The sequence below is a fragment of the Equus caballus genome, chromosome 21 (assembly GCF_041296265.1).
Source record: "Equus caballus isolate H_3958 breed thoroughbred chromosome 21, TB-T2T, whole genome shotgun sequence".
Lineage (NCBI taxonomy): Eukaryota > Metazoa > Chordata > Mammalia > Perissodactyla > Equidae > Equus > Equus caballus.
In genome coordinates, this window is record NC_091704.1 from 72,352,806 (window position 1) to 72,366,976 (window position 14,171).

The 14,171-nt window shown below is 47.4% G+C and overlaps 1 protein-coding gene across 15 annotated transcripts in view; it reads right to left on the bottom strand.

The window, feature by feature from the left end:
• Positions 1–282: 282 nt before the first annotated feature.
• CEP72 (centrosomal protein 72) overlaps positions 283–14,171 on the bottom strand; it is a 42,745-nt gene continuing 28,856 nt past the window's right edge. For 12 of the 15 annotated variants that reach the window (XM_070246146.1, XM_070246147.1, XM_070246150.1 and 9 more), the window contains 5 exons: positions 11,047–11,185; positions 9,666–9,862; positions 5,444–5,570; positions 2,602–2,713; positions 283–790 (listed from right to left, as the gene is read on the bottom strand). In XM_070246146.1, coding sequence (XP_070102247.1) covers positions 634–790; positions 2,602–2,713; positions 5,444–5,570; positions 9,666–9,862; positions 11,047–11,185 — 732 coding nt within the window. In that variant the 3' untranslated portion in view covers positions 283–633. Of the gene's footprint in view, positions 791–2,601; positions 2,714–5,160; positions 5,370–5,443; positions 5,571–9,665; positions 9,863–11,046; positions 11,186–14,171 lie in introns of all 15 variants that reach the window. The other 3 variants (XR_011430309.1, XR_011430310.1, XR_011430311.1) reach the window with 1 other exon arrangement.

Genomic DNA, 14,171 nt, shown 5'->3' on the forward strand with positions numbered 1-14,171 from the left:
CATAAGATATGAAGTTTCCAAACTAAAAATCTAATTTTATGCCCTGTTATGAGATAATTTTCAGAAATGCACTGCAAGCAAAAGAGAGAGCTAGGGTTTGGGCAGATATTTTTATGGTGGGATTTTAATATCACAAAACAGTATTTTTTAATGTTTCCCACAACTGTAAGTGTTACTTTTATTAGGCCCTGGAACGTATTTGTTCCTGCTCACCAACCATGGTACATTGTTTTATAAAAGAATTCAATGAGAAACACAGCTATAATTTATAACAAGCTACTCTTTAGAACAATGTATTAGTTTATTAAATAAGAATTGCTTGTTACACAAAACGTTGTCTTTAACCAGCAGGAAAATACTGCATTTTCTTTATCTCAAGATATTTGACGAAAAATTAATGATCTGTTTGTCTCAAAACATGTGAAGGGCTTGGATTAATCCTGTCTTTTTAGGATGTTTTAGAAAACCAAGCTAGAGGCCCTGAATACATTTCAAAACTCACAAGATACTACAAACAGAAGACACCACTCTGACCAGCAAATACACCCGGTAAAGAAATACAGACGCGTGAGGCACAGAATCCGAAAGTGTAGGTTTAAGAGAAGCGGGGCTTCCTGGCAGGCGTCCAGAGGACTAGCAGCCGCCAAGGCTGACGCTGCCGTGCGCGAACAGGGCCATGGTCTTCTTGAGCTCTCTGTAGCTCCAGTGCAGCTGCTCCACCTCGGCCTTGTGCTGGGCCCGCGCCTGGTGCAGCTCCTGCAGGAGGTGCTCGTTGGTGCTGACCAGGGAGCTGGAGGACACAGGGAAGGCGCACCTCAGCTCTTCGCGTGGCGGCTCTGCTGCTGTTCCCCAGCAGCATCCTCCCCTCCCGGCACGCCTGCCCAGTGGCACAAAGCCACCCCAACTCCCCGCAAAGGCCAGGCTCCCCGCCACCCAGCCACGCCCAGGCCTGCACACCTGTCCCTGCAGTGGGTCCCCTCCCGCCTCCGCTGGCTACTGCTCATCTGGCCCTCACCTCCAGACCGGGTGGGCTGGGTCTGACTCAACCCCTTGGCCTGTCATGCCGCCCTGCAGGCCCTGCTCAGCACCCAGGACTGGATGGATGAACTGGACAAGTGAATGAACGGTTCCCTCCACACTCCCGCCATGCAAGGCTTTTTTGAGAACACCATCATAATCTTTATGGCTAGCAAAACAATGTTCTAATTCTAGAAAAGATCCAAAGACTGAAATATTTCTAATTCCCAGTCAAAAATAAGGACCCTCTTAATAATTCCCACATAGTACAGTATACTGTAATTGAAAGTCCTGACTTTTTAATATTGTTAACCATTTGTAATTTTAGAAAGAAAGTGGTATTGTATTTCGCCAACTTTGTCATCTCCAAATTGCCCTACTCACCCAGTCAGCAATGACTCATGGACACTTGTGGCATCACAAGAAATAGACGAAAGCAGGGCTGTTTTCTCTACAAAGATGGTCACCTCAGTGACAAATGTCCTGTGCGGGTGCCAGCCCTGTTTGCTCGGACTGCTGAAAGAGCCACTGGCCAGGCAGAGGCTCAGAGTGGAAAAAGTCCTGTGAACCTCCCACTGCCTCTGGAGGCTCTGCAGCCCCTGCCTCGTGCACAGAGCCAGGGTGCCAACACACGCTATGACCTGCCAGAGGGGGCCCCATCAGGAGCTGGGCATGGCCCTGCCTCGCCTGCCACACTCTGCACCATGACTGGCACGGCTCCCTTCCTGCTGCTCTCCGCCATGCATCCTTAGCTCAGTCTCATCTCTCAGGAGGCCCCTCCCCTCTGTAACTTGTGCCTGTGATGGCCGATGGGGTCTGTGGCCTGTAATCCCTGAAAGGTCACATCCTGCCTCCATCTATGACCTAGACTGTACCCAAACCCAGGGGGATGTGTGGTGGCCTCAGCCCCAGGAGAGAGAAAGGGGGGACAGAGGAAAAGGGAGAGGTGAGGGATGGGGACAAGAAGGGGCAAAAGCACTGGCCACAGGCCAGCCTCTCCGCCAAGGCCACAGGAGCCGGGGCTCACACAACTGCACCAAGTCCCGACAAAGCTGTCTCCACCTCACCCCACAACACACCTCCTCCCCACGACTGACTGCCTCTCTGTGTCAGCTGCCACCTGCCTTCCAGCACACAGTTCTTGGAATAAAAACGGAGGTTCTGCCTGGACATTTTCCACACTCCTAGTTCCCATCTCACACCCACTACACAGCCGGGAGTGAGGGCAGAAGCTCCACATGTCTAATTGAACAGACATGAACCAGGCTGAGGAGGAAGGAACAGGCCACAGGCCACGGCCCTGGGAACCAGCAAGCCACATTGCCTCTCACCATCCCTCACATGCCCCTCACCCCTTGGCTCCCCGGTCACACCTCGAGGCCACACCTCTCAGCTCACACCTCACAGAAAGCGCCAGCAGGAAAGGACTCGCTTTTCATTAAGATGTGGAAGCTCACAGAAGTCCTACACAAACATAATGACATGCGGGCCCGGAACAGCAACTGCCAGAGGCCTCACCAGCTGCTCCTGCGCCCTCCTGCGCCTCGACCCTCCCCACAGCTCCTCCCCCATGCCCCGCAGCACCTGTGGCTCTCCTGCAGCATCTGGGTGAGCTCCTGGATCTTGTCATAGTGCTCCAGATGCTGCTTTAGCTCCACAATCTCACCAGAGAGCCTCTTCACACTTGTCTGAAGTCCTGAAAGAGAAAAGAAGTAGCATCGTTTAGTGAAAGTTTTGAAAACTAACACAATTCTAGACTTTAAACTGGATCTGGGATATAAGAAAAAGAACATAGCTTGGAAAAGGTCAGTCTTTGTAAGCGACTCAAAGACAGAGATGAACACAGAAGGCCCTACTACACATCTACTCATTCCTGCTCCAGGCCCATCTCTGGCTCCCCTCCTTGGGGTCGAAGCCACAGGAACCTGTCCTCCAGACACCTGAGGAGCCACTCCCCTATGTGGAGGGCAGAGGGTGGTGGCAGAGGAGGCTGGCACCGGCTGGAGGCTCCTCCACTGGCCCTGCCTCCTGGCAGGGAAGGGCCTTCGGGTTTCTCTTCCTCTGAGCAGAGAGCTCTGCCTGAGGGGAGGGTCTGCGGCTCCGGGAGAAGCCCTAAGAAGCCCTGGGGCCACACGTCTCTGACGTGCCCCTGGTCCTGTGTCCATCACTGACAGAGCACGTGTCTGGATTCCATCTACACGACTCCTGTCTCTCTCTGGAGAGGGGAACTCGAGAGGGGAAGAAATATATTCTCGATTGACTCCCGAATCCAAAACCAGGACCCAAATAAATCCACATGCAGACACACCACTGCGGGACCACACAACACCAGAGACAATGAGGAAGCCAGGGTGGGAAGGCGATGGGCAAAGTGGTGACAGTGACGCTGACCGCAGGCTCTCTCACAATGAGCACACAGCAATGGCTAGGATGGGAAGACACTACTCAGAATCTATGTCCACCTAAACTTCCCTCCAGGGCGTGAATGAAAGGAATTCTGGGAAGAGGGCAGTGGCGGCATGGTTTTGGGATCCCCCAGAATTCCCACATTAGTCAACACTAAGAGTAATTAGATGACAAAACCAAAGCCCCACAGACAACATCACAGCACCTGGTGATAAGGCAGCCTCAAGGCCCCAGACAACATCACAGCACCTGGTGATAAGGCAGCCTCAAGGCCCACAGACAACATCACAGCACCTGGTGATAAGGCAGCCTCAAGGCCCACAGACAACATCACAGCACCTGGTGATAAGGCAGCCTCAAGGCCCACAGACAACATCACAGCACCTGGTGATAAGGCAGGCTCAAGGCCCCAGATACGAGACAGCCACAAGTCCAGCAGGTGTCTGTACCTGCAGGGGAAGCAGCAGGCAGCAGTGGGCAGCGGACAGACCTGAGGGCAGCAGAGCCCCCAGTGTCTCCATCTTCCCAGGAAACCCTGGGGGCCAAGTAGGGAACCAGGGCTGACAGAGGGAGGCCTGGCCTTCTCCAAAGAGGGGAGACTGGGGGTCTGAGAAGCATGAGGGCTGGAGCAGCCTGTGACCCCTCGAGGTTGACCTACCCAGTCCCTTCCAGACCGCAGAGAAGTGGATGCTGAGGTATTCGGTCAGGCGGACACAACAGTAGGGGGCAGGATGAACAGGCACTAAAGCCCCGGAGGAGGCACCACATTTACCAGAGAAGTTAGCAAAGCGGCCTGACCTGCTCCTAAGAGCTCAGAACGAACTTCGTGTGTCAAAAGGAACAGATGAGCAGTGAGGTCAGACCCCACACAGAGCTACTGTGAGCACAAAGCACCTCCCTGTGGACACGAAAGCCACGCCCCAGAGCAGACCTCATCGCGCCCGTTTCAAAAAGAGCTGGAGACAAAAAGGAAACAACAGAGAAATGAAAGCACCACCTCAGTCAGAACTGAGAAGCTGAACTCATGCAAGATTTGCAACAAAGAAAAACTTAAGAAACGAAAGCTGTGCTGCGTGCGAGCGTGGTCAGTCCCTCCGCCTGCTTTGGTTGAGACTTCCATCAGGGCCTGTGGCCCTACCACTGCCCTTCTGTGACCACACACATGGCCACAGCATCAGCGTCTCACTCACACGACCGCCCGTGCCACACGACACAGTCTACACACACGGCCACAGCATCAGCGTCTCACTCACACGACCGCCCGCGCCACACAACACAGTCTACACACACGGCCACAGCATCAGCGTCTCACTCACACGACCGCCCGCGCCACACGACACAGTCTACACACACGGCCACAGCATCAGCGTCTCACTCACACGACTGCCCATGCCACATGACACAGACTACACATTTTTAAAATCCAAACCTTCAAGAGATCCCACTTCACCCCCAGAGAAGGTGGCAGCTTGGAGCACAGACACACCAACACCCCTTATCCAAAGTCCCAGTATCTGAACCTGAAATACTGAGGGTGCTGCTGTAAAAATGGCAAAACAGAATCCAAGTGAAGACAGGGCACGAACATGATCTGGGTCTGGAAGGAGCAGTGACCAGGGAGGACACGGTGCCTCCTTGGCAGAGACAGGCGGAGCAGAGGTGCGATCAGTCTGCACCCTCAGAGAGGCAGATGGACTAGGCACCTGCTGTCCAGGCGTCAGGACCACAGGACAATACCTGAGGTTTCCATGGAGTCGCAGATCCAAGCAGTGAGGGAGGACCTGCCCGGAGCTCACGTGGAAGCTGCTTCTCCCCTCTGGCTCAGCTCTCCTTCCACACACCTGGCCAGGCTTGCTCCAGGTAGGCAGGAGCATCACCCATGAGCCAAGACGACCCTCACAACAACCAGGATGACCCCATTTTACAGTATTTGCTGGTTCTGAATTCTGTGAATAATTTAAAACAAAGTCTACATATGAATATTCACCAAGTAATAGTACCAAATAAACTATAAACTTACCACTGATCTGCAAATTTAACGTAGCTGAAGCATCTGCATTTTTTACTTCTTTTTTCATGCTGAACAAGAGAGACTTTAAGCTGCTGTTCTCCTCCAAAGATTTGTCTAAATGTTGCTGCAAGTCATCCTAGGGACATAGAACACACTTAAAATAGGAAAGTCACATTCAGTAAGATGCATGTAGAAAATCACATGAAACCTACTGAAATCACCAGATCTCAGTTTCCTCTTGCACATCCTAATTGCTGGGGCACATGCAGGGTTTTTTCCTTTCTGACTTATTTCACTTAGTATGATGTCGTCGAAGTCCATCCACGTCATTGTGAATGAGAGGATTTCCTTCTTTTACGGCTGAATAACATTCCATTGTATACACACTACATGTTCTTTATCCGTCTGTGTGCCAATGGACACTTAGGTTGCTTCCATGTCTGGGCTACCTCAATGCTGCAATGAACGTGGACTGCAGATATCCCTTTGCGACACTGATTTCATTTCCTATGGGTATATACCCAGAAGGGGAATTGAATGGCTGGATCATGATAGCTGCATTTTAAATTTTTTGAGGAACTTCCATACTGTTGTTTGTAGTGGCTGCACCAGTTTACACTCCTACTAACAGTTCACCAAGGTTCCCTTTTCTCCACATGTTCTCCAACACTTGCTATTTCTTGTCTTTTTGATAATAGTCTTCCTAACAGGTGTGAGGTGATATCTCATTGTGGGTGGGTGTTTTCTTTTTTTTTTTTGGTGAGGAAGATGGGCCCTGAGCTAACATCTGTTGCCACTCTTTTCTTTTTGCTTGATGAAGACTGGCCCTGAGCTAACATCTGTGCCAATCTTCCTCCATTTTGTATATGGGATGTTGCTACAGCATGGCTTGATGAGCAGTGTGTAGGTCTGTGCCCGGGATCCAAACCCGCAAACCCCGGGCTGCTGAAGCAGAGTGTGCAAACTTAACCACTACACTACCGGGCTGGCCCCTCACTGTGGTTTTGATTTGCATTTCCCTCATTAGTGATGTTGAGCATCTTTTCATGTACCTGCCAGCCATCTGTGTGTCTTCTTTGGAAAAATGTCTATTCAGATCCTCTGCCTTTTTTGTCTTTTTTTTTTTTGCTATTGAGTTGTATGAGTTCTTCATATAGTCTAGATATTAACCCCTTATCTGATGTATGATTTACAAATATTTTCTCCCACTCCCTAGGCTGCCTTTTCATTTTGTTGATGGTTTCCTTTGCTGTGCAGAAGCGTTCTAGTTTGTGTCATCCCACTTGTCTATTTTTACTTCTGTTGCCTTTGCTTTTGGTATCAAATACAAAAAATCATTGCCAAGGCCAAGTCAAGGAGACTTTTCTCTATGTTTTCTTTAAGGTTCCAGTCTTACATTTAAATCTTGTATCCATGGTGAGTTGATTTTTGCATATAGTGTAAGACAGGGGTCCAGTTTTCCCAACACCATTTCCTGAAGAGACCAGGTCCCTTCCCCATTGTAGATTCTTGATGTCCCTGTTGGAAATTAGCTGACCACACATGTGTGGGTCTATTTCTGGGCTCTCTCTTCTGTCCCATTGATATATAGTCTGTTTTTATGCCAGTAACATACTGCTTCTATAACTACAGCTTTGTAATACACTTTGAAATCAGGATGTGTGATGCCTACAACTCTGTTCTTCTTTCTCTAGATTGCTTTGGCTGTTCAGGATCTATTGTGGAACTAAAAAAAGAATACAAATTATAAGAAAAATAATTATACAAATTTTAGAATTCTTTTCTTCTATTTCTGTGAAGAATGCCATTGGAATATTTAAGGATTGCACTGACACTGTAGATGGCTTTGGGCAGTACAGACATTTTAACACAATTAATCTCCCAATCCATGAACACAGGATGTCCTTCCATTCATTTGTGTCTTCTTCAATTCCTTTCATCAACGTTTTATAGTTTCCAGTGTTAAGATCTTTAACCTCCTTGGTTAGATTTATTCCTAAATATTTTACTCTTTTTGATTTTATCATAAATGGGGTTGTTTCCCTGGTTTGCTTTCTGGATTAATCACTGGTGTAAAGAAACACAACTGATTTTTGTTACGCTGACTTTGTATCCTGCAACTTCACTGAATTTATTAGTTCTAAGAGTTTTTTCCTGGTGTCTTTGGGGTTTTCTACATACGTGGTCATGTCACCTGCAAACAGAGCTAATATACTTCTTCTTCCTTTCCGATCTGGATGCCTTTTCTTTCCTTCCCTGTCTGCTCCCTCTGGCTAGGACTGCCAGTCCTGTGCTGAACAGAAGTTGTGAGAGTGGACATCCTCATCTTGTACCGGATCTCAGAGGAAAAGTTTACAGTGTTCCCACTGATCACATTAGCTGTGGGCTTTTCATAAATGGCCTTTATTGCACTGAGGAAATTTTCTTTTATATTTATTTTGTTGAGAGTTTTTTTTATCACGAATAGACGTTGAGGTTTGTCAAATGCTGTTTCTGAATCTATTGAGATGATCATGTGGTATCTTTCAATCTGTTAATGTGGCATATTAATTTGCATATGTTAAACCAATTTTGCATTCCAAAAATCTCACCTGATCATGGTGTATAATCTCTCTGATGTGTTGTTGAAACACCAGTTTGCTAGTATTTTATTGAGAATTTTTATATCTATGTTCACCAGGGATACTGGCCTGTGGTTTTCTTCTCTTGTGGTGTCTTTGTCTGGCTTTAGTATTTTAACTTCATAAAATGAGTTTGAAAGTATTCCCTGTACTTCTATTTTTTGGAAGAGTTTAAGAAGGAGTGATATTAATTCTTCTTTGAATGTCTGGCATAATTCAGCTGTGAAGCCACCTGGTCCTGGGTTTTTCTGTTGAGAGGTTTTGATTACTGCTCAATCTCCTTATTTGTTATTGGTCTGTTCAGGCTTTATTTCTCTTCTTGATATAGTCTTGGTAGGTTGTATGTTTCTAGGAATTTACCCATTTCTTCTTGGCTACCCAATGTATTTGCATATAATCACTCATAATAGTCCCTCATGATTCTTTTTATTTCTGAGGCATCCATTGTAATGTCTCCTCTTTCGTTTCTTATTTTTAGTCTTCTCTTTTTTTCTTAGGTAGTCTAGCTAAGGGTTTGATGATTTTGTATATTTTTTCAAAAACTCAGCTCAGTTTTGTCGACTTTTTCTATCGTTTTTCTAGTCTCTATTTGATTTATTGATTGATTGATCTTTATTACTTCCTTCCTCCGGCTAACTTTGGATTTAGTTTGTTCTTCTACTTCTTTGAGGTGGAAAGTTAGGTTATTTGAGATCTTCCTTCCTTCCTTCTTTTTTTTTTAAAGATTGTCACTTGAGCTAACATGTGTTGCCAATCTTCTTTTTTTTCCTTCTTCTTCTTCTTCTCCTCTCCAAAGCTGCCCAGGACATAGCTGTATATTCCATTTGTAGGTCCTTCTGCCTCTGCCCTGTGGGATGCTGCCTCAGCATGGCCTGACAAGTGGTGCCATCTTGGCGCCCAGGATCCGAGCTGGTAAAACCCTGGGCCGCCAAAGCAGAGAGTGTGAACTTAACCACTCAGCCACGGGGCAAGCCCCTTTCTTCTTTTTTTAACGTAGGCATTTACGTGTGATGGTCTTATGGTGAGGTTACAAAGGACAGCGGCAGCCGTGTTCAGCCAGGAGTCTTAGGCTCTGCTGCCAGCCAGCTCCAAGCTGTGCTGGCTCTGGCTGTCCTTGGGTGCCACCTGGTGGCAGAAGGTCCCTCAAGTCCCAAAGGACATCTCAGGGCTGGCCGGCAAGGACCCCAGGATCACCTAGCTAACCACAACCTCTCTCCCCAGTGGTTTGGGGAGCCTGGGCCAGGGAACAGTGGGGCCACAAAAGCTCCACCCTCGCTCCGTCTCTCCTGCTCAGAAGAAGAGGTAGCCATCTGGGAGAGGCAGAGCTAGGACAAGCGGCAACGCTGCCATCTGAAAATCACTGTTGCCATGGGGTCTGGGAGTGACACAGCCAGGCAGTGCCCCTGGGGGGCAGGAGTCCCCGGTGGTGGGGAAAGCCTGGTGGGGGAGGGTGGCTATGGTTGTGGAGGGCAAGAGGGGAGCCCCAATGCTGTGGCCGAACAGCAGTTGAGGGGAAGTGCGGAGTCAAAAGGCCCTCCTCGTTCTGCAAAGTCCAAACATTTTCACCCCATCTGTGAACAAACAGAACTAACACAAGGGGCGCAGCTCACCATCTCCTTCCGCGTGCTGCTGAGTTCCGACTCTACCTCACTCATCTTCACACTATGCTGCTGCTGTTGCTCAGCAAGGTGCTTTTGCAGAGATTTATTTTCAAGAGTCAGGTAGCTAATCTCTTCATTCACAATTGTTGAGTTGTCCTGAGTTGCTGTAAATTCTTGAGCAGATGACAAAATATGTCTTGCCTGAGCTAGGAGCAAAAATCAAATACTATTATAGCACTTATGTTGAAAGGATAAAGCATAAACAAATTATGTTCACTATATTTTGAGTAACACAGACTACATGCCTCAAGAACACTGACCACTGAAGTGACCTCACTTGGGTTTCTTTATGTCCAGTAGTGGGTGGGAGGCGGAGAAGAGCAGAAAAAGTCTCCTTCTAGAGCAAAGGAACCTCTGAAGAGAAGGCCGTGACTAGGACGGTTTGGCTGCACGCCCTAGCAGACCACCATGCTCTCTTCCATAGCACTGCTTGCTCCTGGCCGGGGACCTGCTGTGCAGTCTGGCAGCTCCACCACTGGGGACAACAGCTGGGTCTCACAGACGAGTCCCGCTGCTAGCCCTATCAACAGGGTGTAGTTTACAGGGTCGGGATCCAGTGGCTCCAACTTCTCGGGGCATCTTGATTCCAGAGGAGAAGCTGAGGGGCCACGACACTGAGCAGAGTGCTCAGGAGCCTCTGGCAGTGGCTCAGACGGCAGCTCCAGGCAGAACCCCAGGTCTGCCAGGAAGGAAAGAGCTGGCAAGTTCCGCTCCCAGTGGGACCCTGAAGGCTGCACCCCAGGCTGCGGGAGAAAGAGAAGGTAGCCCTCGGGCATGCAGCATCTCCTCACCTCACACCAACTCTGGATGCAGGGGTCCCCAGTGTGCTCCTGCACCCAAGCACCAGGCAGAAGCAAACCCAAGTCCTCTCTGGGGAGGGGCCATCCTCCTGGGCCTCAAGTCATTTGTACCAAAGCTCAGCCAATCCAGGGCCTGCACCCAAGCAAACCTTCAGAGGGTTTGTTCGGAGCAGACAGCAGCAGCTTTTAATCTCTCCAATCCCCACATAAAAACAGCAAAGTGAAGCAAACACCCAAGAAAGCATTTCCAACAAAACCAGGCAACAAGGTGCACTCCATGAACCCCCAGTGCAGCAGGTGGGAAACCAGCAGCCACAGGCCTGCGTGGTGCTTGCCTGAGTCGCGCTTGCGTGTCACACCTCAGGGGCCCAGCCTGCAGCAAGCAGGGACAGTGACAGCTGATGAGGAGGGTCCAAAGGGAACAGAGCCCAGAACCCAGGAGAAGGAAAGCACCACAAGCAGAACGCTGCCTGGAGGGTGGGCCCACACGTGGGTCTGCATCGACAAGCAACTGTCCCTTCCTGACTCACCCAGGAACGCCTCGTTGCCACGCAGGGACTTGCAGCCACTCCAGTACCTGTCCACCAGGTCCAGGAGCGCCTCCAGGAGCGCCGCCTCCAGGGCAGTCTTCTTCCCAGGTGGCACAGCAGAGCGTGATTCAGGAGATAGCTGCGATAGAGACAAAATCACGACACCAGTTTTCATTCCTGAAACCAGTGGGTTACTACGTGAACACAGCTTCTAAGCCTGGCACACTTGTGTACCCACCACGCACAATGCTGACACCCTCATCCCACGGAGACCTGCACGAGGGGGCCCTTCACACTTCACAAGTGGTAACAGGTATAGGGTTATGAGTGCACTTCCTCATGTAAATGTGGTTTAACATTAATAATATGTATATGTGCCTCGTTGTGTTATGATTAATATACAGAGGGAACACAGGGCATTAGTAACAATGAGGTTAATTCCTATTAGCATAATGGTAATGGCAGACCGTGACAATGATGACACTACTTCGGACAGTTCTCCGATTAGGTTAACTGTTGTGGGGTAAGGCCAGACGGCTGAGACTAAGAGTCATCAGGCTGCTATCAGCGGGAGGAGCGCACGTACTCCACAAGGTACACACAAGGTACTCCACAAGGTACCACCAGGTGCAAGCACTGTTCAGCCATGAATGTGTTCCTGCTTTGAATCTGCTCGACAGAATGATAAGAGGTGAGGCTGTAACTATCGGGGCTGTGGCTCCTCTTTACCTTCGTGGTGTCTGAATAAGAGTCACTACAGTTACTAGGGCTGTGTGGCTGACAGAGGGGTATGCCATGAGAGATTTTAAGTCTGTTTGACATAAACAAATAGAGCTGGTTGTAATTATTCCTCATAAGGATGATATGAGGAATGGATATGCCAGTTTGTTAAGGGATTTAATACTGTCAGAATTCGTGGTATTCCTTAACCACCTAGTTTTAATAGAACAGCTGCAAGTACTGTGGAGCCGGCAATGGGGCTTCTGTGGGTGCTCCTGGTAATGAGGGACGAAGGCTGGAGGGAGGTGTTTTTCACTGCGAATGCTATTCTGCATGCCAATCACAGGGAAATGCTGGACCAGGACCTGGGCGTTGTTTGGATTCAGTATCGGATTATTGGGAAATGTAATGAAGCTGTCAGGTCTGGGATGAAGATCAGTGCAACAAGAAGTGGAAGTGATCCTACTAACAAACAGACAGGAAACAGTCCTACGTCTAGTCGTTCTGTTTCATCTCCTCTGCGAGTAATAATTAGTGTTGGGACTAATGCTGCTTCAAACAATGTGGAAGAGAATTAGTTCTGCAGCAGTGGACGTTCTAATTACAAACGTTTATAGATGATCAGTACTGCACTACATAATTTTTTTCAGATTAAATGTTCTTTGGAGGGGCCGGCCTGGTGGCACAGCAGTTAAGCGCGCACATTCTGCTTCAGCGGCCCGGGGTTCGCCGGTTCAGATCCAGGGTGCGGACACAGCACCGCTTGGCAAGCCATGCTGTGGCAGGCGTCCCTCATATAAAGTAGAGGAAGATGGGCATAGATGTTAGCTCACGGCAAGTCTTCCTCAGCAAAAAGAGGAGGATTGGCAGCAGATGTTAGCTCAGGGCTGATCTTCCTCCAAAAAAAATTGAAAAAAAAAAAGCTTCTTTGGATAGATGGTATTGAAGAAGCCATGTGTCAGTGCTAGCAGGGCAAGAGTTAGCGCCAATAGGGAAGTGGAGAAGAGTATCAGTGAAAAATTAAGGCTGTTATTCAGTTGATTTAACAGAGATAGGCTAATAAGCATAATAGACTATAAGTTGTGGTATTAATTCAGATTGTTATTTTTTGATAGTCATGTTAATGCTATTAATATAATAGTTGGAATAATAATTTTTAGTACTGGAGAAGGTTAAGGTTTTGTACATAATTAATACCCTAAGTACTGGATACTATAATTAGTAATGATCGTCCCTGTGTACTGCACAGCTTCGCAGGCTACAAATACTAATTAAATAATAGGTATCATGCTGGCTAATGTAAAATGGGCATTTAAGATTATTACACTTGCTATAATAAATAATGATAATATTACACCTTCTAAGCATAGTAATGATGATATTAAATGGGATCAATATATTAGTGATCCTATAAAAGATATTGTAAATGGTAAGATGATGTTAATATGGACTAGATGTTAATATGGACTAAATATTAAATGGGACATTTGATAATTATGAAATAAATCACAATTTAATGAGTCAAAATAATTTGTTTTAATTTAAACTAATCATCACACTCAGTTCATTCTAGCCTTTTTGAGCTCATCCATAAGATAAGCTAATGGTGAGTAATGAAATTGGAACTAGTGCTATGGTAAGCATGGTTCTTGATTATTTGTTTGGGATGCTCATGGTAGGGGTTGGAGGAGAGCAATTTCCAGATCAAATAACAGAAATGTGATGGCTACTAGAAAAAATGTTATAGAGAAGGGCAGGTGTGCTGATCCTATAGGGTCAAATCTGCACTCAGAAGGGAGAGATTTCTCTCTGCAGACATTTAGTTGGGGTAATCAGAATGCGATAAATACAAGTAATGAGGCTTACAGTGTACTGATAATGTCATATAAGGTTTTATTCTTCTTCTTTGGGTTGTACTGAAACTCATCGAAAGTCAATTGTACTATTTAATACTAAAAGAGTAGGATCCTCATCAATAAATAGAGACACATAGGAACAATCATACCACATCTACAAAATGTCAGTATCAGGTAGCTGCTTCAAATCCAAAAGGACTGTTAGATGTAAAATGAAATTTTAGTTGATGTAGAAAGCAGACGATAAGGGAAGTAGAGTCTACAGTTAAGTGTAGTTGGTGGAAGCCTGTAGTTCTGAAGAATCCTGACCCATAAAAGCCATCTGAAATGTAATGACGTTTTGTGGTACTCTGCGGCTTCTAAGAGAGTAAAGTAAACCCCTAGTGAGATTGTAATAAATACGGCTTGAAGTACATGCTTGCGATTTCCTTCTATTAAGCTATCATGTGCTCAGGTGATGGAAACTCCAGATGCTAACAGTACCGAGGTCTTGAGAAGAGGTACTTCTAAGAGATTTTGGGGGTGAATGCCTCAGGGTGGTCAGCAGCC